This window comes from Macrobrachium nipponense, chromosome 43 (genome assembly GCF_015104395.2).
Source record: "Macrobrachium nipponense isolate FS-2020 chromosome 43, ASM1510439v2, whole genome shotgun sequence".
NCBI classification, from domain to species: Eukaryota; Metazoa; Arthropoda; class Malacostraca; order Decapoda; family Palaemonidae; genus Macrobrachium; species Macrobrachium nipponense.
In genome coordinates this window covers 28,862,555-28,887,232 of record NC_061104.1, presented here as the reverse complement: position 1 = coordinate 28,887,232, position 24,678 = coordinate 28,862,555, and the positions used below count along the sequence as shown (strand labels likewise).

General features: G+C 38.0%; 2 protein-coding genes across 2 annotated transcripts in view; one reads left to right on the top strand and one right to left on the bottom strand.

The window, feature by feature from the left end:
- Window positions 1–7,216: 7,216 nt before the first annotated feature.
- Window positions 7,217–7,927, top strand: LOC135213859 (beta-1,3-galactosyltransferase 5-like). The gene has a single exon (XM_064247958.1). The coding sequence runs from the start codon at window positions 7,217–7,219 to the stop codon at window positions 7,925–7,927; it is 711 nt and encodes a 236-aa protein (XP_064104028.1).
- Window positions 7,928–8,031: 104 nt separating this feature from the next.
- LOC135213617 (protein gooseberry-neuro-like) overlaps window positions 8,032–24,678 on the bottom strand; it is a 154,621-nt gene continuing 137,974 nt past the window's right edge. The window contains exons 5-8 of the mRNA XM_064247642.1: window positions 13,678–13,948; window positions 12,800–13,033; window positions 11,134–11,335; window positions 8,032–10,730 (exon numbers count right to left, since the gene is read on the bottom strand). Coding sequence (XP_064103712.1) covers window positions 10,553–10,730; window positions 11,134–11,335; window positions 12,800–13,033; window positions 13,678–13,948 — 885 coding nt within the window. The 3' untranslated portion in view covers window positions 8,032–10,552. The remainder of the gene's footprint in view (window positions 10,731–11,133; window positions 11,336–12,799; window positions 13,034–13,677; window positions 13,949–24,678) is intronic.

The window sequence follows — 24,678 nt, the reverse complement described above, 5'->3', positions numbered from 1 at the left end:
AATCAAATGACCCCATTCCTTGAAATGACTAAATAACTGAGGACTCATTTCTTGGACTATCTTTGCAAGGCTGACGACTGGGTCAGTTTCACCTACTGTGGAATATATTCTCCTGAGGTACTGCTTTAGTTCCTCCCAATTCATAAGTCTTTTATAGGCACAATTATGAACATAACATCCTATATCTCCTGAAGATCAGTCTAAATAGGCCTTGGCTTTACTTAGTTTCTCTATGTCTGTTCCAGTATGTTATTTAAATGGGTTTCAATTTGTTCGACCCATGTTTCTAAATGGCAAGCATCATGTTCGCCTTTTCTTCCCCAAAACTTTATGTGGTCATTTACACGTAGCTTATGAACAACCATGGAGGTCGTGTTTGCTGGAGTTGAAGGTACAGGTGTACTACTATGCATTTCAGGGGCCACGAGTCATAGTTTTCCTCAAATATCTTACAAGCTAATTATTTGATCGAAATGGTACTTTAATACAGTGTACAACACAACTCGCCCTAATTTTTGGTAACATAACGCATTGTAAAATGGTGTACTTATGGAGTTTACTCTTGACTTACAAGGAATTGCCAAGCATTGCCAACCTATTCTTTCGAGCGAGGTTTACTCCCATCTCGTCCCTCCCCACCTCCCTCCCTCACACTTCAGCTCCTCATCTGTCACTGAGGTAGGGGTTTGATTTGAGTTATAAGCTTCCTGGGTTATGATACAAAAATTATAATATAATATTATATATATATATATAATATATATATATATATATATATATATATATATATTATTATAATTAATATTCTATAAATATATATATTATATATAATATAATTATATATCTATAATATAATATATATATATACATATATATACATTAATATATATTATATAATATTATATTATATATATATCTACCCTACGTATAATGTATATAGTATACACACCGATGTACTCATAAGATTCCTCCAGTCTTATAAAAACCTAAAAAAAGATGAAACTGCAAGTAACAAAGGCAGACAAGTCTAATGCAGTGGTAATAATGAATAAATCACTATGTAATAAAATAATAGCATTATTAAATGATAGTGAAACATAAACGACACTGAGGTCTTATCCTGCACAGGCAGTAAACTCTCATTTCAGTAAACAAATGAAATCCATTTTAATGGGCTTTGACCATTTAATGAATGCTGATACCTCAATGCTTCTCCCTACCTTATCTGTAGGGTTTAGTCAAGACACAATATCAATAACCCTACCAGACCGATCACTAGTTCAGTAGTTTCGTATCATTTATCTAAATGGCTTTTAAAAATTCGTATGCTTTTGTTTGTTTGTAAGGTGTTTTTACGTTGCATGGAACCAGTGGTTATTCAGCAACGGGACCAATGGTTTTACGTGACTTCTGACACCACGTCTTGAGTGAACTTCTATCACCAGAAATATACATCTCTCACACCTCAATGGAAAGCCCGAGAATCGAACTCGCGGCCACCGAGGTGGCAGGTCGACCATACCAATCACGCCACTGAGGCGCTTCGTACGCTTTTAATAGGAAACATTTCTAACACGAATGAAAAAAAAAAAAAAAAAAAAAAAACAACGCTGACTTTATAAACAAATTGAATAGTTTACATTAGAGTTTTGATTTTAATATAGGAGAAACACTTAGAAAGTTATATCATTCCGTTAACTGGAGCAAACGGCATTAGTCTTATACAGTTACATATCAAAGATAGAAAATTTTGTTTTTATGGTGAATTTTTTGTACAAAATTTTGGCATGGCTATGGATAATTCATTATCTCCTGTCCTTAACAATATTTATATGGATTTTTTTAAAGAAAAATTCTTAAAAAGAATTTTGCTCCAAAACTTTGTGTGGTTTAGGTATGTGGATGATATTTTCTGTATTTTGCCAGTTCATGAAAATCTCCTGGAATTTGTGATTTAGCTCAATAATTTAGTCCCTTCTAAAAGAAACCGTAATCTGAATTTTCTTGATGTAACAGTCCGTAGAAATGATAGAAATTCCACCTTATCAGTCTTTCTAAATCAACTAACACTGTCTCTTTGTTAATTATTATTCCCATCACTATCAGAAAGTTAAATTCTCTGTTTGGCAATTCAATAGGAAAGGGGTGCATGGGCTTATAAAGAAAGTAGTTACAAAAGAGTTACGAAGACTAGTGTACAGAATTCTTAGATACTATTCAATGAAGAAACGCTTAGTCCCAAAAAACGATACTTTAAAATGTTGAAGCTCGCGGGGAAAAAAATAAAATAAACCTAAGTCGCGGGAGCTCCGTCTCTTACCGAGTCAACTACAGACTGACATCTGTATCTGGGTGCGCATGCAAGGACCAAAAAATAAAAAAATAAAAAAATAAAAAGCGACGAATGCAATACGTACAGGGTACACTCTTTACTATCCTATTTCTCTATGATCCATTCTTACACAATGAATATGGAAAATTTTCTCTCACGGCTATTTTGTTCTTCGTCATCATGGTAGTAGCTTCTACAAGTGTTCCTGTGGAAAACTTACTTGAAAACAAACTTACAACCTTTTCGATGTTGTGGCGGGATCACACACACAGCCACAAAGCAAGCCAGCCCCCCCACAGTTACTTTAATCGTACCAGCCGACACATTTTTCCACAGCCACACTTTCCCCTTTACGTTGCTCGTAACAACACGACAACCATGCAACAACCCGAACCCAGCACGACAAACCACCAACACTGTCCCCAACCGCCAAGTCACAGTACAACCAACCTGTTCAACTTCACCACAACTAAACAGACACACAACAACTTTACAATATCAAAACCAATCAAATCACACAACACCAACTGACCATCAATGGTTAAGACCGCTGTCAAACTAACTGTTTAGTACAGACTCTGAGGTTAGTACACGTTACAGACTTACTCACTTCTCTCACTTCTTACGACTCGTAATGTACTCCCGTCACTGACATTCTCGGAGACTGCAACAGACAATACCCATACTCACGGCCGCCATTAAACCACTCGATATTATCCCTCCACCAGTTTTGCTCTCTCTCTCTCTCTCTCTCTCTCTCTCTCTCTCTCTCTCTCTCTCACGCAAACCTCGAAGACGTTGTCAAATTTAATCTACCATCTTACTCTTCTATAATGAGAATGCTGTATCATAACGTATGGTGATTTTTGTTTTTGTTTAGTTAGGGAGTAGTTCAACCTTGACCCGACTATGGTGATGCTTTAAAAACACGTAACGTCGCCGTACAAACGGGGTAATTTTTGGAATAGCCAAGAATATTTCAAAATGCAGATACGGCGCGAAGCGCTGTTCGCCACGCCGAAACTAAATTCAGGAATGTGCAAAAAATGACCGCTAAATCATTTTTTTAATGGTTTTTGTATCCCCCACAAAACTCCCGGTTCCCACCTGTGGACCCCCAAGATTGTTGGTGGTTGTAAGGGTTTTCCTCGTTTATCTAATGATACTGAAGCATAGACAAAGTGTTATTTTAGCATTTTAAGTAGTTTAACACAGAAACTGGTGCGCCCCTTTCCTATAGAATTAACCTCTTGTTTTTTTCTGGGATGTTCCTAAGGGCTCTGCGTGTCTGTAGGCCGCTATTTCTTGACGCTGAGTTTAAAACTATGTATGATATTGCCTTGAAACTTAAATACCCAAGACTTTTGTGGATGTAGCATGGAAAAGAGCTGGGTAAATATTTTATTTAACTGATGACAAACTTGAATTTAGTAAGCATAACAATCTCAATTCACCATATGATAAAAGATTTCGAGAAATTCTAGAATTCTAAAGCTTTTCAACAAACAAACGTTTTCAGGAACGTTAATGTTAAGAGTTCAGTAATAAAAAATTCTCCTAAAGATGTTTCTGGCTGCATATATGAAATTCCTTGTAAAATGTGATAAAATATATTACGGCAAACTGGAAAATCCCTTTCACAACGAATCAAATGGCACCAATATTCAGAGAGAACTAATCTAATGTCGAATGCATTATTCGTGCATATGAGAAATTTTGATCCTATTAACTAGAAGAGTTTCCATTACGTAAACTACTAACACAATTTATCACACTTAAAAATATACACTCCTTGACCAATTCGTATTAAAAAACTTCAATACAAACTGCACCAAACTGCCATATTCGGTAAATCGGTAGTTCTAGGCAATAACTCCGCACGGACAGCAGGAACGGTCCCGCGAATACAAAAACCGCTTGGGACTGGGGCACCCAATGTATTTCGCCGTGTTTAGTAGGCCCTGGGGGTTAATTACAGTCGACCCCCCAAAAGTAACGGTAAATTCTTAGTAACCCCGAAAACTATAGTTAACTGTAATTTCCAAAGAAATACCCAACGCGGAGTTACTACCTAGATCTACCGGGAAATCTAATTTTTGGAAACCGGGTAAATCTTGATATTTAGAAAAATATGTATTCACAGGTACATGAGTCATGTCTTCAAAAGCAAATCCATAAACAATCCTTACCTTGAGAAGATAGAATCTTTTCCAGAAGGTTGAGCTTCATGGGGTATTGAGGAACTCGCTTGTTTAGACTGATGAGCCAGGTGTATTGACAGTTGCACCCTTAGCTGAACTCATTTTGTCTTGACTGCAGTATTAAAAGTGGCAATTGCAATACAATTAATAGCAGATTGAATTCACTTATCCTCGATCCTGTGCAAATTATATTGGCATTTGTCAGTTTGCTTTATAAATTCACTCGTGTTGGTAGAATCCATCCGTCCTGACTGGAGCGCAAGGTACTATATGTTGGCACTTGAAGTTTGTTCATTGTCCGACAGCAGCTCTATGGGACCCCAATCACGCTCAGACTCTTTCTCGAGGACTTGCAGAAAAGTGGACGGAGCGTTGGACGTCGGTGCGTGAATGTGGTTGTTTTTAGTCTGTACAGGCTGTCGCACAGATCATTCGTAGCGACTTGTTTAAAATGAGCTATAAATAACGCATTCATTGTAAGGCACGGTTGTATTAAGGGGGAAATGCATATCCGTGCGTGAATGAATGGAGGTCACTTCGACGCAGACCTATATCATTTCGGTAATACTCCGTGTCGTCTGGGACACATGACTTGGGAATTCTTTATTTCTGGCATAGAAGTGTGAGTTGATAAGTCGCTTTGGACTGACTTGATTGCTTTAATTAAATCACATGATTATGGAATATGAAATCCAAATGTTATTCAGACAAACTAGGGAAATATCGCTTACGATATTTTAATAAACAAGCTAAGGGTTAGATATCCAGATGCGAACCTGTCACCAAGAAACTAAACATCAAAAGTCCTTTCCGGGATGATATTCCGAATCCAGGTAAAAATGTCGCAGAAAAAATAAAGTCGCGGGAAAAATGTCACATGAAAAAAATCACAATTTCTAAATAGTGAACTCCAATGGTAAATTTTAACTCTGTATGTATCCATGTATCCACCCTTTCAAACGCGGGTTTAGTACAAGCCCGTTGAGTATTACTGTAAAACTTACAAAAGACTGTAGATAGCATAAAGATAATGACCCCAAAGTAGTATTGTGCATCTTTCCCTGTGACCTTATTACCAGTCACCATAAATTAATGTGTTTTTTCCTGTGACTTTTTCTAGCCAAAATTGTGACTTTTTCTAAGTCATTTTTTCCTCCGACTTTATTACCTGTCACTGATATTCCCAAGGCTCTGAGGCGATATCGCCACACTGAACTTTAGGTTCTGACAAGATCTCCCCGTTGCTAAATACCATAGTGTGGCGATCAGTCTATCGGCACATATAGTTTGCCTCATACAAATGTCTGATTTCTTGATATAAGGTGTTATTAATGCCAGCAGTTCCCTAAATTTATCCTCGCCCATCCTCAAATAATTATACCAATCACTTGGATGACATCCGAGTTCATTTATGAGGGATGCACGAGTTAACTTTTCTTTTAAGCAACCAGTCTTATGTCTAACATCTCTTTCTATTCTTAGCACGGTTCTTCAATTTGACGCAAAGCACAAATAGCCATACCTTCCAGTTCGCTGTTGGAGCGTAGCTCGGTCATCACTACGGTCATCTACGGTCCAAGAAGCAAATGAGCATTGAACTACTTATGCAGACTTGGTCTTAACGTCAGTGGCCGTGTCGTCATTTCTTTCGACGTGTCAGGGGATAAGACTGAACGTGAATTGGGTCCCTCTATCACTATAGTATCATCATCAACATTTCCGAGTACATACGAAACACTACCACTCGCAAACAAAAGCAAAATTCGGTATATAAAGACCAATCTCACCAGCAAAACCAGAGGTCTACACGCCAACACTTCGAACACGTATCTACACCAGCGACCCACACTGGAAGTCTGGAACTTTTGGATGAGAGTTTCTCTACCTCAAACAATGAAACCAGCGCTTAATGGCAATATATATATATATATACTGCCCATTCATCTATTCACCATGAAGGTTCATGGTCTTCACGACACTGCGGAGATCCTTTTCATTCATATTCTTTCTAATTCTGTCTTGTGCAAGTGAAATATACGCTTTATCGAAAAGATTCTTGCTTTAACTAACAATGGGAAACTGTTGGAGTTTTTGTTTCTTGTAAATTCTTGTTGTGGTCTTGTTGTAAAGAATGTGGAAGTTGAGCTTTGCCGAACTGTAATTTAATTTGTTTATCTGTCTATCTTCTAATCTATTTTACATAATCAGATATATTGAAAAGTATTTTAGACCTGAGGGATGAAAAATCCTCAAAAGGCTCATGATGTATCGTTGACTCAAGAAGGGAATCATGCAAGTGGTATTTAGTCAACTGTACAGCTAGGATGAAAATACATAGCTATGACTTCCATTCTCATTCAAAGCGTCATTCCCTCAAACGAGTAAACGATGGAATGCCGAACCCGTAATAGCAATGATAATCAAAGTACCGTAAAGGAGCTGGAAAGAAGTTTTTATAATCTATTAGCCTCATCAAATAGTGAAGTAAATGATTCAAGTTTCCCTTGATCTATCTGATGTCTTCCTAGTAACACTGATAAAACACATCGAATTTTAAGAAATATGGACACGACATAAAACGAATACAGCATGTTTATTGACATAAAAGTAAGTTGTCATTCATTCTTCTAAAATTACTTGCAGGGACCTGTGGGGGAATCCGAAGTATCGCAACATAACAGGCATGAAGACCGTTTTTCTCCTGGGCACCGCTGACTCGAACGAAGCCCAGGCCAGCATCACGAGAGAGAGCGAAATCTTCCACGACATCATACAGATGAATTTCAGGGATACTTACGAACATCTTACCTTGAAGACTCTCTCCCTCCTCCACTGGGTCAAGACCTTCTGTCCATCAGCCCGCTGGGTTCTTAAGAGCGATGTGGATATCTTCGTCAACGCATTTGATCTCAGCCGCTTTCTGGAAAGCAGAGACGAAGACTTTGTTTGCATCGTCCACCCTAAACCGAAGGTTTGCCACGAGCTCTCGGCCCACTGTCCTGCCAAATGGGTTATTCCTCGGGAAGTTTTTGCCAGAGATTTCTACCCGCCATATTGCCGTGGTCCGGCCTACATCATCCGCACTGGAATTGCACCACGACTCTTCCAGGCCGCTAACAAAACTCATCCTTTCGTCATGGAAGATGCGTACTTCACTGGGATTTTGGCAGAGCCCATGAGCCCAAAATATTTTAACCTTGAGGGGGATAAATTCTCATTCTTTCTATGGGATGTTGATAAGTCCCTCGAGTCGCTTTCTTTCCTCCTGCTCAACATCGAGAATTTCAAAAAGAGAGAGCCGCCAACTCTATGGAACCAAGTGCTGGATATCAATGGGCTACCTAGACAAAAGGTACCTGGTAAGGCATCTGAAAAATGGTCTGAAGGTGCATAAGTGTTGAGCGCGCGTGTGTTATTAAATAAACTTCATAGTCATGACACCAAACCTGTTCATTTCCTGTTACAATGATGCAAAAGTAAGGGAAATAACCGAATCCATATAAGATTAAATTTATTGCATGTATTAACAACACTAAAACATACAACTACTGTGCGTGTAAAAGCAAATAACTTAACTACTAGGGAGAAATATCTTTTTTACAAAAGAATGAAGGCAAAGAATGATATGTGATGAGAAGGAGAGATTCGAAAATACCTAGACTGTCATGATAAATTACTTCTTCAGTAGCAAAAATAGTTTTAAGGGCACTCAAGATGTCAATATATTAAAATAAACACATCAAAACTATTATAGTTATGAGTCCTTATTCTTTAAAAATATTACTCATGAAGCAGACTTCAGCAAAACACATTTTCAACCTTTTTTTTTTTAACTGTATAAAGGGCACAGGGGTGCCTTAATTCTGGCACCGAAATGGACATGCAGTAAGGCACTCTTGTTGCAGAAATTTCATTAGCTACAGTATCTGTAAGAATACATGAATGAGGCCCGTTATATATCAAATATCTTAGTTAGGAAGATACTTCCCCTGTAACTGTATAGCAGGTGACTACGTATTTCATTTACAGTTATTCGTGCAGTCATGAACTACTGTCTGCTGCGTACACACTCACTCAGAAGTGTCTGCCTCTAGAGACTGCTCAGTGGGGAAACTGTTTAATATGGAAGATCTAAAATTTGACATCTTTTAAGTGAACATAAGGCATGTTTCAAACAGACACAAATGTCACCATCATTCCACAAATAGTTTTGTAATTGTAATTCCCCTGAGCAGACAGTATTACCAGTATTACCATGTCAGACCAATTGTTCAAAGCGACTTCACTTACCTACGGAGGAACTTTTTTTTTCAGTTTACATGATAATTAAGCAAGTTATGTATTGGTTAAAAAGCTCACTCTAAAAGGTGATTCTCATCTTAACTAAAAGGAACACGGGGAGATTAACGTGGAAAAAAATTAAGATAAAAATGTACAGAGATGATTTAAATCGATTCGAAGTGGGGCATTAGACCTACTGCAGATCTAAACAAGATATAGCATACCGGAATATTCCAGTTTCTGCTACGCGTCAAAAGTTTGGCATATTCCTCAAGACGGCAGAGTGAATAACATGTAATGCGTAAATTTTAAAGCAAACTCCTTACAACCTAGAGATTTACAGAACTTAAGGCAGAGGCCTATAAGGAAGTATAATTATAATTCTTGGTGAATTTACAGAGTTTATATACATGGTACTGAACTGTAAGGAATTATAAAATGTAACCTGTGTTGTAGATATTATTAAGATATTATGAACTTGATTTTTACCTAAGCACGAATTAAACATCCTGTTCAAGCTTCGATTTTGGAATGCGAAGGTGTTCACTGTCAAGGTAAACCACCTCCAGATGATGAACAAACATGTTTGACTAAGACGACAGCGACCAGATCTTATTTTGAAAGGACGTTTCTTTCCCGAAACCTTACAAATTAATGATAGAGAAATTTCAGATCACGAGAAAATGGCATAATTTGAAGGAAATAAGTCTTTTTACTTTTATTGTACAGCGATAGTTCTCGCCGATATCTTTCGCTCACGCGATAAGGACCTGGCTGATGTTATATCAAGTCTCTTCTCATCAATACTGATCTAAATCAAGTGTCCAATATCACTGGTGCTTATCACCAAACGTCATGTGACTACCGCAACACCACGTGGTTTCAGACGCTAAGGCAGAGGAAGCACATCCCGGTTAAGGCACTTAGTCACTCACTACCTGAATATTAAGGCCCCTTGCTAGTAACATCTATGCCTCACCATGACTAGGCATTCTCTAGGTCTTCCTCTCTTTCTTTCTTTCTTCCTCCTCAGTCCTCCGAATGACAAACTTTTGACCAACCTGTCACTTCTATTCTTTCATCACATTACTGGCTTCCGGTCATTGTTATAACCTTATTCTTCGTAATATATATTTTTTGAATGATGAAAGATATCCATTCATAATGCTTGGAGACTGAATCTGCAGAAAATGCTTTGCTCTGGTGACGTTCTGTCTGCTTTTAGGAATATGAAAGTGAATACTAGAGTTGCGCAAAAACGTGTGATTCCATCAAACGGTAACTGTAGTGTAAACACTCCAGTACACAAGCACAACACAAGCAAGTAAAAATCAACCAATCACAAACATGTGCTCCATTCAAACTTTGTCGTCTGCATCCTAAAATAAGTTTTCCAGCTTTCCTTTCAGACAGAACTAGAAGAAGATTGCGGCGGAAACTACTGATATCCTTTCTTCTGGCATCTCTGAAAACGAGAGGTGCTTTCCTTTGATGTCCCAGCTGCTAGCTGGAAATGTCGTCTGTCTCCTGAAGTGTGTCCTGGGGTTTCCTCTACGACAAAACGAGAAGAAAAGTCCATGTGAAACTCGGCAGAAAGTTCTTTTCCTCAGAGATGAGGGAGAGGCGCTGCCTGCGTCTGAAGTCGTCGTCTGTCTCCTAAAAAAACGAGTCCTCGGATTCCCTCCATGACAGAACTAGAAGAAGAATGAAGGGGAAACTACGGGAGATGTCGTTCGCCTCAGAAAAGCGGGAGTGGTGCTCCCTTGTGGTGTCTCAGCTGCTGATTGAAATTAGCCGCAGCTGCTGCGGCGCTGTACTGCGTCGGGTAGTGGAAGGCCGCAGCTGCCGCAGCGCTCTTCATCTCCATCGGGAAGTGCTGGCCGCTCATCAGCATCTCTCCTCCGCCCATGACGGTGCTGGCCAAGAAGGAAGGTCACGGTGTGATTAGAAATGCCGCACTTATATAGAAAGGATTGCAGGTAATGTATAAATGGTTAAAAAATGTGGATTGTATAAATTATCACAGTGAAACTCAAGAATAGAGAAATGGCACAAAAGTGTCAAAATAAATAGAGGTCAAGCAGAAATTTCTGTAAATATCAAACGCATGCATTAGATAAAAATACAATTAAATCAGAAAAAATATAACTTTCACAGTAATGTAGAAATAAATTAATATACATACTATGTGCATTTATAAATAATAATTACTACACATAATATGTGTATTAATAAATAAATAGATAAAGCTAAACACCAAAAGAATCTTATTTTGAAGGATGTTGCAATGTTAACCTCCTCTGGTTGTTCTGAAATTACCTGTAGTTGTCGTAGGGAATATGATGGGTGTGGTGATGGGAAGCCCAGGAATCGGCGCCCTTCGAGTGGAGGGCGGGCGTCCAAGAGGCGGCGTCGGCGTGATGCCCGGCAGAGGAGGAGGTCAGGCCATTGGCCGTGGAGTAATCCGTGGCGGACGACCCGTGGCTGCCGAGCAAGCCTGCCGAACCAGTGCCGGCGCCACCTGCAAGGAAGTGACGTCATCAATTGGAGTCACGCGTCTCAGTTTTACATCATTACGAATTACTCTGACGAGATCTCTCAGTTCCATTTCTAAACTGATAGGTTGTAACCGGTTAGGTTAGAAAGTTAAAGAAGTTGGACATCTAAGCGCGAAGAGACCAAAGGCAAAGGGTTTTTCCCTCAGCCTAAGAAAAGGGGGATTTTAAAATAAATGAATCAAGATTTGGCTTAATTTTCTTGGATGCTAATTAAGATTTACTTTATCAGTTCATTTTTCTGTCTCTGTCTAGCGCAATTAAAAAGAAAAATTTGTTAGTTTATCTTTGCCACTTCTAAGATTTCTATATAGTACAAAATATCAAATAACATAATACTATTGGAAGTAGTTTTATGTAATTTACGAATATAATAAGATTGGAAAACATTCAGTTTTGTTTGTACCTCAGATGGGTAAACAGACTTCTTAATTAAGTTGGGTTGTTGCATAGTGCTTTTACGTTGCATGGAACCAGTGGTTATTCAGCAACGGGAGCAACGGCTTTACGTGACTTCCGAACCACGTCGGGAGTTGAACTTCTATCACCAGAAATACACTTCTCTCACTCCTCAATGGAATGGCCGGGAATCGAACCCGCGACCACCGAGGTGGGACGCTAATACCATACCAACCACGCCACTGAGGCGCCTTTTCTTAATTAAGGGCTTAGTGGTATGGTTGATGATAAAAGAAAGCATCTACATCGGAGGTTGTACAGATGTCAAGCACACAGGTGATCATTTTAATGATGAGAATAAATATAAACGAAGACTGTTTTCCTTTGGTTTGGTGATTATATGAACGCCACGATGAATCTAAACTGCCGAAGTTAGCAGTTTAGACGCATCACAGCGTTCTTATAATCACTAAACCAAGGGAAAATATTCTCCGTCTTTGTTTATTCTCAGCATTAGAATGATCACATGTGTGTTTTATGTCTGCAGGTAATCCTTCCCTTGTAATATTTCTTTCAATACTATCATCATTCATCACCCACGTCCTTAACTGGCGGTAGTGCAAAACCATGTCGATTATTTTTTTTAATCATCAACCATACCTTTAAGACCATGAGATGTCTGTTTAACATCTGAAGTATGTTTATTTTTTAACTGTTTTTTCATTACTATTACTGTTTTTACCATTATTTTTTTATTACCATCTTTTATATTACTTGAACAAGTGTGGATTTTGCCGATCGGTTAATTTTTTTCCTATCATGTCATCTTATGTATCTAGATTGTGTATGTTATTGTCTATTCTTTGTATATTCCCTGTATATGCCCTTGAACTGAAAATAAAATTTTTTTTTATTATTATTACTATTATTATTATTATTATTATTATTATTATTATTATTATTATTATTATTATTATTATTATTTATTCTCGTTTCCATTCCGCCACTAAGAACATCACCTGGTGGTTTACCTGTCTGTAGTAATGAACTGTGCGACCCCGGAGGGAATATTGAGGAGGCGTTGTTGTTGGACGACAGCATAGACATCATCTGCGTCTGGAGGTTCGTCTGTGACTGCAGGTTGGCCTGGAGGGTTCCGTCCGACATACCGGTGCCAGAACCGGTGCCACCCCCGCCGCTGCTCCCGCCTGCCGAGGCCACTTGCTGGTTCATGAGGGCCGCTCGGGACCAAGCACTGGCATCGCCTGGGGAGGAGAGAGGGAGGTGAGGGTGGTGCTCTTCAGAATTCTTCTAAGACAAGATGGACTTGCGTAATGGACACTGAATATCTTATTTATTTATTTATGTATTTATCATTATGAAACGTCTAGTCAATTACAGTTTGGGCAGTGCGCACAGAAATTTGTTATTTATCTACTTAAGTTTACTTTGCTTGGTGGGTAAATTCATTGTGCCACATGACCTACAAACTAGGTAATGGCCGATGGATAGATTAGCTAATACATTCTTGAAAAGCATGTAAACAGACATGCTGCCTAGACCCTTTTTCGACTGTCAAAATACTGAAGACGGTCTGATGTTTCAAATACTTAACAAATAAGTGAAAAGCAAAACGAGGGAATAAAGTAGTCCTAAAAAGCTCACCCTTTACCCATTACTCCTTCGTCCTTCTCGATGGTGAAATAAGAAGCATTAGCCATGAGAGCTAGGATTTTGGTCATAAAAATGCATGGGAAAGTGAATAGTTTTGGGGAGGTCATCCTGAAACTATCCTTGCCTGCAGAGGAGTGGAGACAAAAGAGGAGACTCGGCTAACCTAACAGGAACATCTTTATGAGACTAGGAATGGCCTGGAGCACGATCTCCTTCCGGAACAAGAGCGCCTTACCGTGCGTCTGGTGAGCTACAGCAGCGGCTGCAGCCGCGTGGGCGTGTTCGTGATGAGCAGCGTAATGATGGGCGGAGGCGCCCATCGTCGTAGAGGGTGTAGTCGTCGCCGAGGTGATGGGTGCCGGAGCTGTGACGGGTGGGTGGAGAGTGGGCGGTAGGGAACCGGGATAGGTGGTTGTCGTCATGGCGAGGGCGTTCAGGGCTGTCACTCCCATGCCCTGGCCGGTCATCTGCTTCCGCCAGCGCGCCCGTCGGTTGCTGAACCACACCTGCAAGAATTGATTGGGAGGTGAAGAGGTCATGGGCGGCAGATTCTCTAGAATGAATTATTTTGATACGGAGACGATGAAACGGGAAAGGTACAAATGCAAAGATCAAAAGAAATGATCTTTCGTATACAATAGATCTTTTTTTGACTCCAGATGTGCAACTTGTGCATCACAATAAGGGCAGAACCAGCAGCGACAGCATTATTTCGGTAGTTTGCAAAATTGGCGTCAATACCAAAACGGGAATAGTACTATTCATCATAGCATTTTCTGCCTCACCGCGTCAATACATAAAATACAAAAATTCAAAGTAAAGTGGATATCAAGTCTGTCTCCTCTATATAATCTAATTATGGACGTAGAATGGCTATTTAAACATGATATATTTCAGTGATACGCCAACCATTTATTTATCTGTGATATAACAAACTCGTGCTAGATGTTGGGATATTTGGGTGGTTTGATCATGGTAGTCGCCGAAAAATTAATGTTTATAAAAACTTTTAGGAAACTAGCTTAACAAGAATCTAGCAACCACACAAAAAATATTAATTACCTTGCAATACACCGTAAGAGCTTGATGCGAATGGCAATGAGTCAACAAGAGGCCCGAAGAGACAATAGAGTGTTCGTGTGTGTGTGTGTGTGTGTGTATGGTAACACTGCGTCCCGGGCTTTAAATAGTTACGCTATGTGTAATTTTTAGGTAAATAAAAGGATATCTGGGTGTACATTTGCAACTGTAAAGTGTTTTCATAATTTACTGTATGCAAATTACACCGTTAATATTCGAAATAGGATATTGTTATAATCGTTGAATGTAAGCTGAATGTAACTGTCTAAAGCCCGGGACGCAGTGTTACCATACAAAACACCACAGGCGGATGGACAGATGAAAAAAAACAGAGTATAATTCGCTCTACCTCGGAATTTAATATATTTTCATATATGCTTAACCGAAGGGGCAAATCTATTATCGAGAAAAAAATTCCCCTTCTTGGTTAAAGCATATATGAAAATATATTAATTCTGAGGTAGAGCGAATTAAATATTAAAGGACATTGTAGCTCGAGGTATATATATATATATATATATATATATATATATATATATATATATATATATATATATATATAAATGTATATATATATATATATATATATATATATATATATATATATATATATATATATATATATATATATATAGTATATATGTGTGTGCCCGTGTGTATGTAGTATGTATGCATATATGTATGTATTCCGGTATTAAGCAAGTTCCCTTGACAGGCGGTGCAGGGTGGCTCTAGAGAAAAATAACACACAATCGTCATTACCGAACACTGGATACAGCTCTGTGTAGCAATACTTCCTCAGCACTCATCGCTCCATCCCCCTACAATGAATGTTCATGAGCAGCACGTCAAACAACCCTGTTGCAATAGGCATTCTCATACTTCCTGCATTTTAAGGTCTTTCCTTTCAAATTCCTCTTTCACCCAGTATATCCATCCCTTCCTAGGTCTTCCCCTCCTTACATTCGCACCTTGGTTATCGTAGACGACGATTCAAGGTTCTCTTAATCATTTTCATACACCTTGCAACCTTTCTTGCTTTATTCACTCTGTAGCTTAACCTTTTCCCTAATCCTACCATCCTCTGCTAGGTTTACTCCCAAATACTTATATGAGTGAGCCGCTTCCTTTCTTCTCCTACTCAGATCACAGTTCATTGGTTTCCTGGTTTCCATTTACCTATATATCTGTACTTTCATTTACATCTACTCTCAAGTCCCTGCTCTTCCAGACTTTCAAGCTCTTTTGCTTGTTCTTGCAGTTTCTCTTCACTGTCTTCCTCCTCTTATTATTACTATTACTAGCAAACTTACCCATCTACGATGGGTGATAAAATACGGGTGCAGAAGTGAAAAATTTATATGTACTATTTGTTCAGCAATATTAAAATAAGGGCGATTACACGAATAGTCTCTCTCTCTCTCTCTCTCACTCTCTCTCTCTCTCTCTCTCTCTCTCTCTCTCTCTCTCTTAAAGTAAGTGAAGGGACGATCAATGAATGTAAAGAAGTTCGTATTTATTATTGTTTACCCTCTTTTAATGATTCTCTCTCTCTCTCTCTCTCTCTCTCTCTCTCTCTCTCTCTCTCTCTCTCTCTCAATGTAAGTCAAGTAACGAAGACGGTGATGGGATTATCGGATTACTTAGCTCTCAAATCACAAATTATCTTCTCTCTCTCATTTTTCGATAGCAAGATAAAATTATAAAATTGTAGTGCATTAATGTCGTTAAATGGCTCTCTCTCTCTCTCTCTCTCTCTCTCTCTCTCTCTCTCTCTCTCTCTCTTGTCGGTGACTTTCATTTAACGGAACAGGGATCTTGATTGGTTCGTTTCTTTGTCAATTACTTTGCACGGTGATACGAATAATAAAGTATCTTTCTTTTCATTATGTTACTGCAAAGACGCAACTTGTATGTCAGTGCGTTATGGCTACTGATAAATGCTCTTATGATCCTGTGTCTTTCAAAAAAGAGTAGAAAGTAGGAACTTGTCAGTTTCCTTTTTATTATGTCCATTGGCAGGATCGAAATTCCGAAGCAACATTACCGGGCAGTACTTCTTCAACGTTATTCTGTGCACTGGCAGTGCCGATGGATTTAAGTTATTAAAAAAATCTTGCGGATATTGATGATAATTTTCATCTTCTTTTGTGTCCGAGCTGAAATATTCGCGAATTTCTCCGGGGAAGTTGTACAGAAATTATGTATGAAAAAGCGTAAAGTAACTAAGTCTACGGGAATAACCAGCCTCGTTTCACGTCCAGAAACAGTTCCGTTTCAGGGAATCCCTTCTCACCCCCACCCCCTACAAAGGAGGGGGGTAGGTTGGATGAAACCCCATTACAAACCATCTTAGGGGTCCCCACCATAACCCTGCCAAGTTTCATGCCCATCTAACCAGCCGTTTGGCCGTGATTGAATGACAGACAGACATTACGCCCATTATAGTATGATTATTACTATTATTATTATTGTTATTATAAGGAGTCTACAATAACTAAAAAAATGTTAAGAGTTCGTGTACAACTTAAAAACACTTTATAAATCTTTCGAACCTTTCCCTGGGTTCATCTTCTGTCCAAAAAGCCTTTGGACTGAAGATGTGGGAAGGGTTCGAAAGCTTTATAAAGTGTTCTTAAATTAAACACGAACTCTTAAAATTTTTAATTTTTATTATTATTGTGGACTCCTTAGAATCTTATATATACTCTAGTAATAGAGAGTTTTTCCCAATACTATTATTAATTAATATTCAGAAGATGAACCCTATTCATATAGAACAAGCCCACTCAAGGGGCCATTGGCTTGAAATTCAAGCCTCCAAGGATATAATTTCACTAGGAAGAAGTCAGAGGAGGTAAAGGGAAATAGAGAAAGAAGTGACCCCACTTAACCAAAAATGGGGCGAAAATAGTAAATTAACAAATGGATAAAAACGTATTAAACGGCAAGAAAAAAATAGTATTAAGGGAGTCATGTATTGCACCTCCGCTTGAACTTCAGAAGTTCCAATTGCACGACTTCCTCTGGGAGGCTGTTCCACAGTCCAACGGTGTGAGGCATAAAGGACCTCTGGAAATGAGAAGTTCGACAGAGAGGCACATCTACTGCATATTGGTGCAGCTATTCAGCGAATCTGGTTGCTCTCAGCAGGGATCAAGGATCAGTTGAGAATGTGAAAGATCTCTGTTGATATACAACTGAAAAAGTGACAAACAAGAGACCATCCAAGTCATAACTGCTACTATTAAGAAACAGAAACCTGCCATCACGAACCACTCTATCTAAAAGAGATAAATCTCTGGTAGAAGCGGACATCCACACCAGAGAACAGTATTCTAGCAAGGGGAGTACAAATGACCTAAAACAGGATAACGTCGTCCGTGAACCTCACGTGGTGCAAAGGGTGTTTGCAGCGTCATTTTGGCCCCTAGCTGACCCACTTTTTAGCTGTTTACTTTGTCTCCATTTCCCGTTTCATTTCTTTATTTTTGCTGTCTAACCACCCCAACCATTACTTCTAAGTGCATCTGTGGAGTTTTCTCCCCATTCAACCTTTAGATCCTTGTACTTCATCTCCCGCATTATCTGGATCATTCTCTCGCCTTCCAACCACACCCAATCCTCATTTCCCTCTCAATCGCTGAATGGAACATGTGCTCCAGTGCGTGGCTTAGACTAAATTCCACATAATCATAAATCTTCAGTCTTCCGTCAGCACTGTATCAACTGCAGGCATTAACCATTCCAGCTCCATTAACGACTCATTTTCTGACCCCAAAACAATTCAAATGCACTCACTGTACTTTCTCTGACTTGTCATATCACTCATTGAATAACATTAAAACCGATGGATAGATCTAATTTGTTAGCGCGAAGGTCCTTATTTTGTCCCTTAAAAATTGAGTCGTCAATTTTCCTCATAAGGAAAAAATCGAGATGTATAAAGCTAGTTATCAACATATTAGCAATAAACAGTTTTCCTCATAAGGAATAAACCGAAATGTGAAATGGTTAATAAATTATGAAATGTAAACTATTTTCCTCATAAGGAATAAATCGAGATGTGGAAAGGTTAACAAGATATGAGCAGTAAACAATTTTCCTCATAAGCAATAAATTGGGATATGAAAAGCAGGTTACCAAAATATTAGCAATAAACAATTTTCCTTTGAAGGAATAAATCGGAATGTGAAAAGGTTAACAAAATAAGAGCAATAAAGAATTTTCCTCATAAGCAATAAATTGGGATGTGAAAAGTAGGTAACAAATTATGAGCAAAAAATAATTTTCCTCATAAGGAATAAATCAGGATATGAAAAGCCGCTTAACAAAATATGAGCAAAAAACAATTTCCTGATTAGGAATAAATCTGGATGTGAAAAAACCTGGTTAACAAAATATGGGCAAAAAACAATTTTTCTCATAAGGAATAAATCAGGATTTGAAAAGCAGGTTAACAAAATATGAGCAATAAATAATTTTCCTCACAAGGAATAAACCAGGATGCAAAAATTTGGTTAACAAAATATGAACAATAAACAATTTTCCTCACGAGGAATAAATCGGGATGTGAAAAAGCCGGTTAACAAAATATGAGAAATTTTTTTTTCATCATAAGGAATAAATTGAGATGTGAGCAGCTGGTTAATAAAATATGAGCGAAAAACAATTTTCCCCATAAGAAATAAATCTTCATGTGAAAAGCTGGTTAACAAAATATGAGCAATAAATAATAAAAAAAATCCTCTTGGCACAAAATCAGATGTGTTTGATAACAAGAGCAGCAACCTGGTATCCGTTACCTGTGAATACCTTTGGTTTGGGAACACCATAAACCTGACCCAAAGTACTAAAACGCAAGATATGATAAGGTTTGCTCGCAGGTTATCTTCAGTAAAACGTATACCGTCAATTCGTCAAGGGTTTTTCTTTTTTTAGGTTCTTTTTCCTCAACGTTTGTATCATGATATTCTTTCATAACGATGATGAAATAAAAAAAGGAAGTTTAATGAATTTTGAAAATAATTTTTGGGAGAATAACATATTTGAAGTACATATGAAAAAAAAATTTTTTCGACAATAACTTCAATAACTTTTATTCGCCATTTACGTTCATTTCCTTTTGTGGTAAATTTTATGGCAAAGAAGGTTTTCATGACATAAATGAAATTAATGAACTTGAATGAATATTTATATTTGTCAATGCAAATATCTCCAATGTTTGTTCTTGGAAATCCTATAGGCCTTCAGTTGGTTCATCAAGCTGTGCGCTTTTTATCATCCTGTTATAGCTGATAGTTTTCATGAAAAAACAAGGACAATCTGGAGGAACACCAACTTCTTGAAGAACTACATATTAATACTAGAATAAGAAGACACCTGTTACAATAGTAGGATATCGAGAACAGAATTATTCAAGGATAAGAAGAAGAAGAGCAACAACAACAACAATGACAAGAGGAAGAAATATTTGCATCCATATCTTACGATTGTCTGGACATGTTATTTCGCCGATATCGAGATCATAATTCAGACCCACCCCCCCACAGATGAAATATAACGTGAACATAAAAATAAAGGTAAAATCTTGTTATCTGCATAAAACTACCGCTCAAGACTTTGCAAATCTTGCTGTCAACGTCTGACAGACAATACCGGATTACCTAAAAATCAGGAATAACAAATACCGAATCCAAGTACACACACGTAAAAATGTATTGCAACGTACTTCAAAGCATTTCGGACAACTGCTCATAATAGTGACATCTAGCGCTATTTCGCAACTCCTTTGTAAGCGCATAAAACCACTCAAGACGCTACTGGTGCGTTCGAGATATTACTTGCAGTTTCTCTCAAACCGAGTTTTTCTGATATTGTTGTCATACTTTACTTGATTGCAAGATATTGCAATAAGACTTCAACGGCGATCACTGTCCGTATGCTGTAATATATGTCTTATCTCCTCCATATGTGTGAACTTTGTAGACATAGGCCTAAGACTATCATACGTTGAACTTTTAGCCTTAGTAACATCAACAATTACGACTTTTGTAAAGATTTGCTGGTATATCATATATATTGCATAAATACTCGCTGACCAATACAGCGATGCCAGGGAAGACACTAAAGGACAACTGATAAATTCTCCCTCTCTCCTCCCAAACCCCCTCTACTCTCTCTCTCTCTCTCTCTCTCTCTCTCTCTCTCTCTCTCTCCCTTTCCTGTTAAGATAGTTGCTTCAGTTACATTGCCCAGCATTTTTGACATTTTATATTTCACCACTTCTCACCCCATTCCTATTGGGGCTGAACTTGGACTTACGGGGCATCGGGAGTGCCTCTGTTCTCTCAGCGACCTCAAAAACTATGGATTAGACATAAATATCCACCATTTTTTAAATTATATTTTCCACCCCTTCTCTCTCCCCCTCCCTATCGGGGCTGAACTTGAACTTAAAGGGCACCGGGAGTGTGACTATTCAACTCAGCAACCTCTAAAGCTAAGGATTAGATACTATCTGGCGTTTTTAGTTATTTTTCATGTCACCCCCTTTCCACCTCTTCTCAACTCCCCTTCCTATCGGGGCTGAACTTGGATTTGAAGGGCATTGGAGTGTTATATTCATCTCAGCGACCTTGAAAACTATGGATTAGACACTGATATATGTCATTTTTTTTTCATATCACCCCGTTCCACCCCCTTTCACTCCCTCTCCCTATTGGGGCTGAACTTGGACTTGAAAGCATCGGGAATGTCACTATTAATCTGAGCGACCTCAAAACTATGGATTAGGCACTAATATCTGTCATTTTCAGTTATTTTAATTTTCACTCTTTACCCCTCTCCCCACAACACCCCCCTTTGGAAAAATACCAATGATGTCTTACCCCCACAGCATTCTTTCCTAGAAGCTAAGTCATATATATACTAAGCTTGGTTGAAATTGTTCAATGCGTGTCAAAGTTTGTGTGGCACATACATACATACATACATACAAATGCATATATATACATACATTTTCATACCTACCTTTTATAGCCTATCTTTGAATTTAAAATATGAACCAATTGTGAGAGGATTTATTGGGATTACAATAACCCGTAACATATTTTAATCCCAAAAAAAAGAGGTTCTCACAACTGGTTCATTTTTTATCAATTTAAAGATACGCTCTGCCCAACGCTGCAATCGTCGATCGTTTACAAACACGCTTGCCCCAAATGTGAATCGGGGATCTATGTCGGATCGACTAAACGATTGCTGCGGGTCGCAGCCGATTCTCATAAAGGCTGCAGTCATCGAACGGCTTGCAGGCTGTCCAATCCCGAATTTTCTAATATCAGAAACCATTCTCTTATTTGTAATGCCAATATTAAATACTCTGACTTTTCTGTCTTGGGCCAAACTCGCCATTCTCACGAACTGCCTATTCTTGAATCTCTATTAAGCAATTAGCGCCAAAACTGAACTCGCATACTTCTTCTGCTCAACTGTACTTGGCCTAAATGATCTTTGTTTTCTTTGTTTTTTACCCAATGACAGGTCTTTTTTTAACTCTCCTGTTTTTGGAAATACTTCTTAAGTTTTAACTGTAATTTTAATTTTATTATTCATTTCAAATTTTTTATGTAGTTTTTTCCATTTGCTTAGATTTGCCTTTTATTGTTCTTTTGTAGCCCTGAGGATGTAACATGATGTAACGAAATGCGTTGGTGAATGAATGTTATCTTACCTGATATCTTGGTGCTATACCTGTCACCTATCTTGATGTATATTGCGGCCTTCTTCTGCCCAACTACTCTCTGTCTATATATATATATATATATATATATATATATATATATATATATATATATATATACATATATATATATACATAGTATATATATATATATGTGTGTGTGTGTGTGTGTATATATATAGACACAGAGTAGTTGGGCAGAGGAAGGCCGCAATATACATCAAGGCATCAAGGATGGGAGACAGGTAAACAGCCATATATCAAGTAAGATAAAATTTGTATATATATATATATATATATATATATATATATATATATATATATATATTTCCTATCTACTTTGTCTATAAATATATATATATATATATATATATATATAATATATATATATAATTATGTATGCAATTATATTCTTTCTATTACACCGTTATCATGTGTAATTTCCGATTTATTTCACTGCTACTTAGGCCTATCATTTAGATACCTCTTGTGATATCAACTCAATATATAACGCCTACTTTTGTATTTTCTTATCTAAGCTTCTAAAGAATTAATATTGGCTAGACGTTCAACATTAACTTAGTTAATGTTAAACGCCAGCAGTGAAGAAGACTATATGCTCATCAGTGGAGAATGTCTCCTTCTCATCGGCCACTGTAGTATATTTCAATGCAAACTCTGGCCTCTCTCCTTTGTGTTTCTTTGTTACGAAGGGTTTCTTGGCAGGAATATGATGAAAATTGCATTGGCCTCATGTAGCCTGTTACGGATGGTTTAGGCATCAACTTGATGGGAGAGCACAATGTTTTCTCTTTATAGCAACACCAGTTGTCAGGGGAATCAGGCGGAGCTCCTTCAATGATCATCCGATGATGATCTTCAACAGTACTTGCAACCATGGGGTCACCCTCCATTTACAGTAAATTTATCATATTCCCTCGTTCTTTCTGTTGTACCCATCTATACACGGTTGTTCTATTTGTGCCAAGGTGCCGAGCAAAATCTACGATAGAAGCATTATTCTCAAGCAAACTAATGATCGATGACCTGTGAGATAAAGTGGTGCAACGGAGTCTGTTATCCGTCTTATCGGCGCAAGTAACGAGGCAGGTCTTTCCTGCCCGCGTGTGGCGTCAGACGATAACATACGACGTTAAGAGATTTTTTCTTTTTTGTGTTTTTGACGATTATGGTAAAATTATTTATTTCTTTATGTACATAATTCGTTGATGATTATTCAATACTATTTAATGGGTCAATATGATCTTCTTTGGATTCGAACATAGTTTCTTCTTTGACTGTTTTTGCCTAATCATCTGACGCAAGATGTTTCAAATGTTTCATCATTTTTCGTAATATGAATTCTTCACTCACCATTCTTTTTTATATCTAACAGTATGATTAATAAACAAAATCGAATACAAAGAAAGCACATTTACCTGTATATATCAAAAGAATAAATTACTGTTAAGTGAACGAAAACTTGCGGAACATGTTGCAATACTTTTTTTGAGTGAGTGTCCAAAGCCACGCACAAAATTCAAGAAAATATAGCGTTAGCTATGTAAATGGATTCTCATGGTTAATGGCGGGATCACAATAAAAATAAAATTATGGTGGTCTGAAGGTAGACTATACGAACTCTGAAAGAAATAAAAATTGTGCTATCAACATTATATAATGGCCGTCTCACTGTTGATCGCAGAATCATAATATAAGGCTAAAAGAAATCAACGCACAGGAATATCCCAAAACCTCAAACTACATATAAATTCACACTGCAGATCACTCAAACAAGCATGACTCGCGCCAATCCATAAATCGAATTAACACAGTAATTACCATCAGTCATTCGCTGAATACGCTAAGTGTCTGGAGAAACCTGATACTCCCTGATATTCCTTATATGTTTCATTCCCTCCCCCTGGCGCCCGCTCCCCACTGCCTCATTTGGAAAGACAGTGGGCAGTGTCAAAATGAACGACTTCTATCTATGATTATTACCCTTGGTGACATATCGTCTGCCTGCTTGGCTGTCCTCGGGTTTTTTGGGTTTTTATAAATCTTTTGAATTTATAAATTTCAATATGTCAACCGCTACTTTTGTAGGAGGGTTCAGGAACCAACTGCTCATGTTTTATGAATGTAGCAGAGTAGGTAATCACATTGTCCTTTGCTCTTTCGGAGGACGTTGGAAATCTCTGCTGCTAAGGTTTCATTACGCCCATTATGGGATAATTTCTCACTCGTATTTTCATTTAGGAAACGTCGATGAAACTTACAACAAAGGTAGCGGCCTTGTGCATGGGAATACAGAATAAGTAGGCCTATATTTTCAATTCAGCACTAATGCTACGAAAGGAGATTTATCAAAATTTCTCTCTTTGCGTTCTTGTTTTCTCTGAAGCTTAA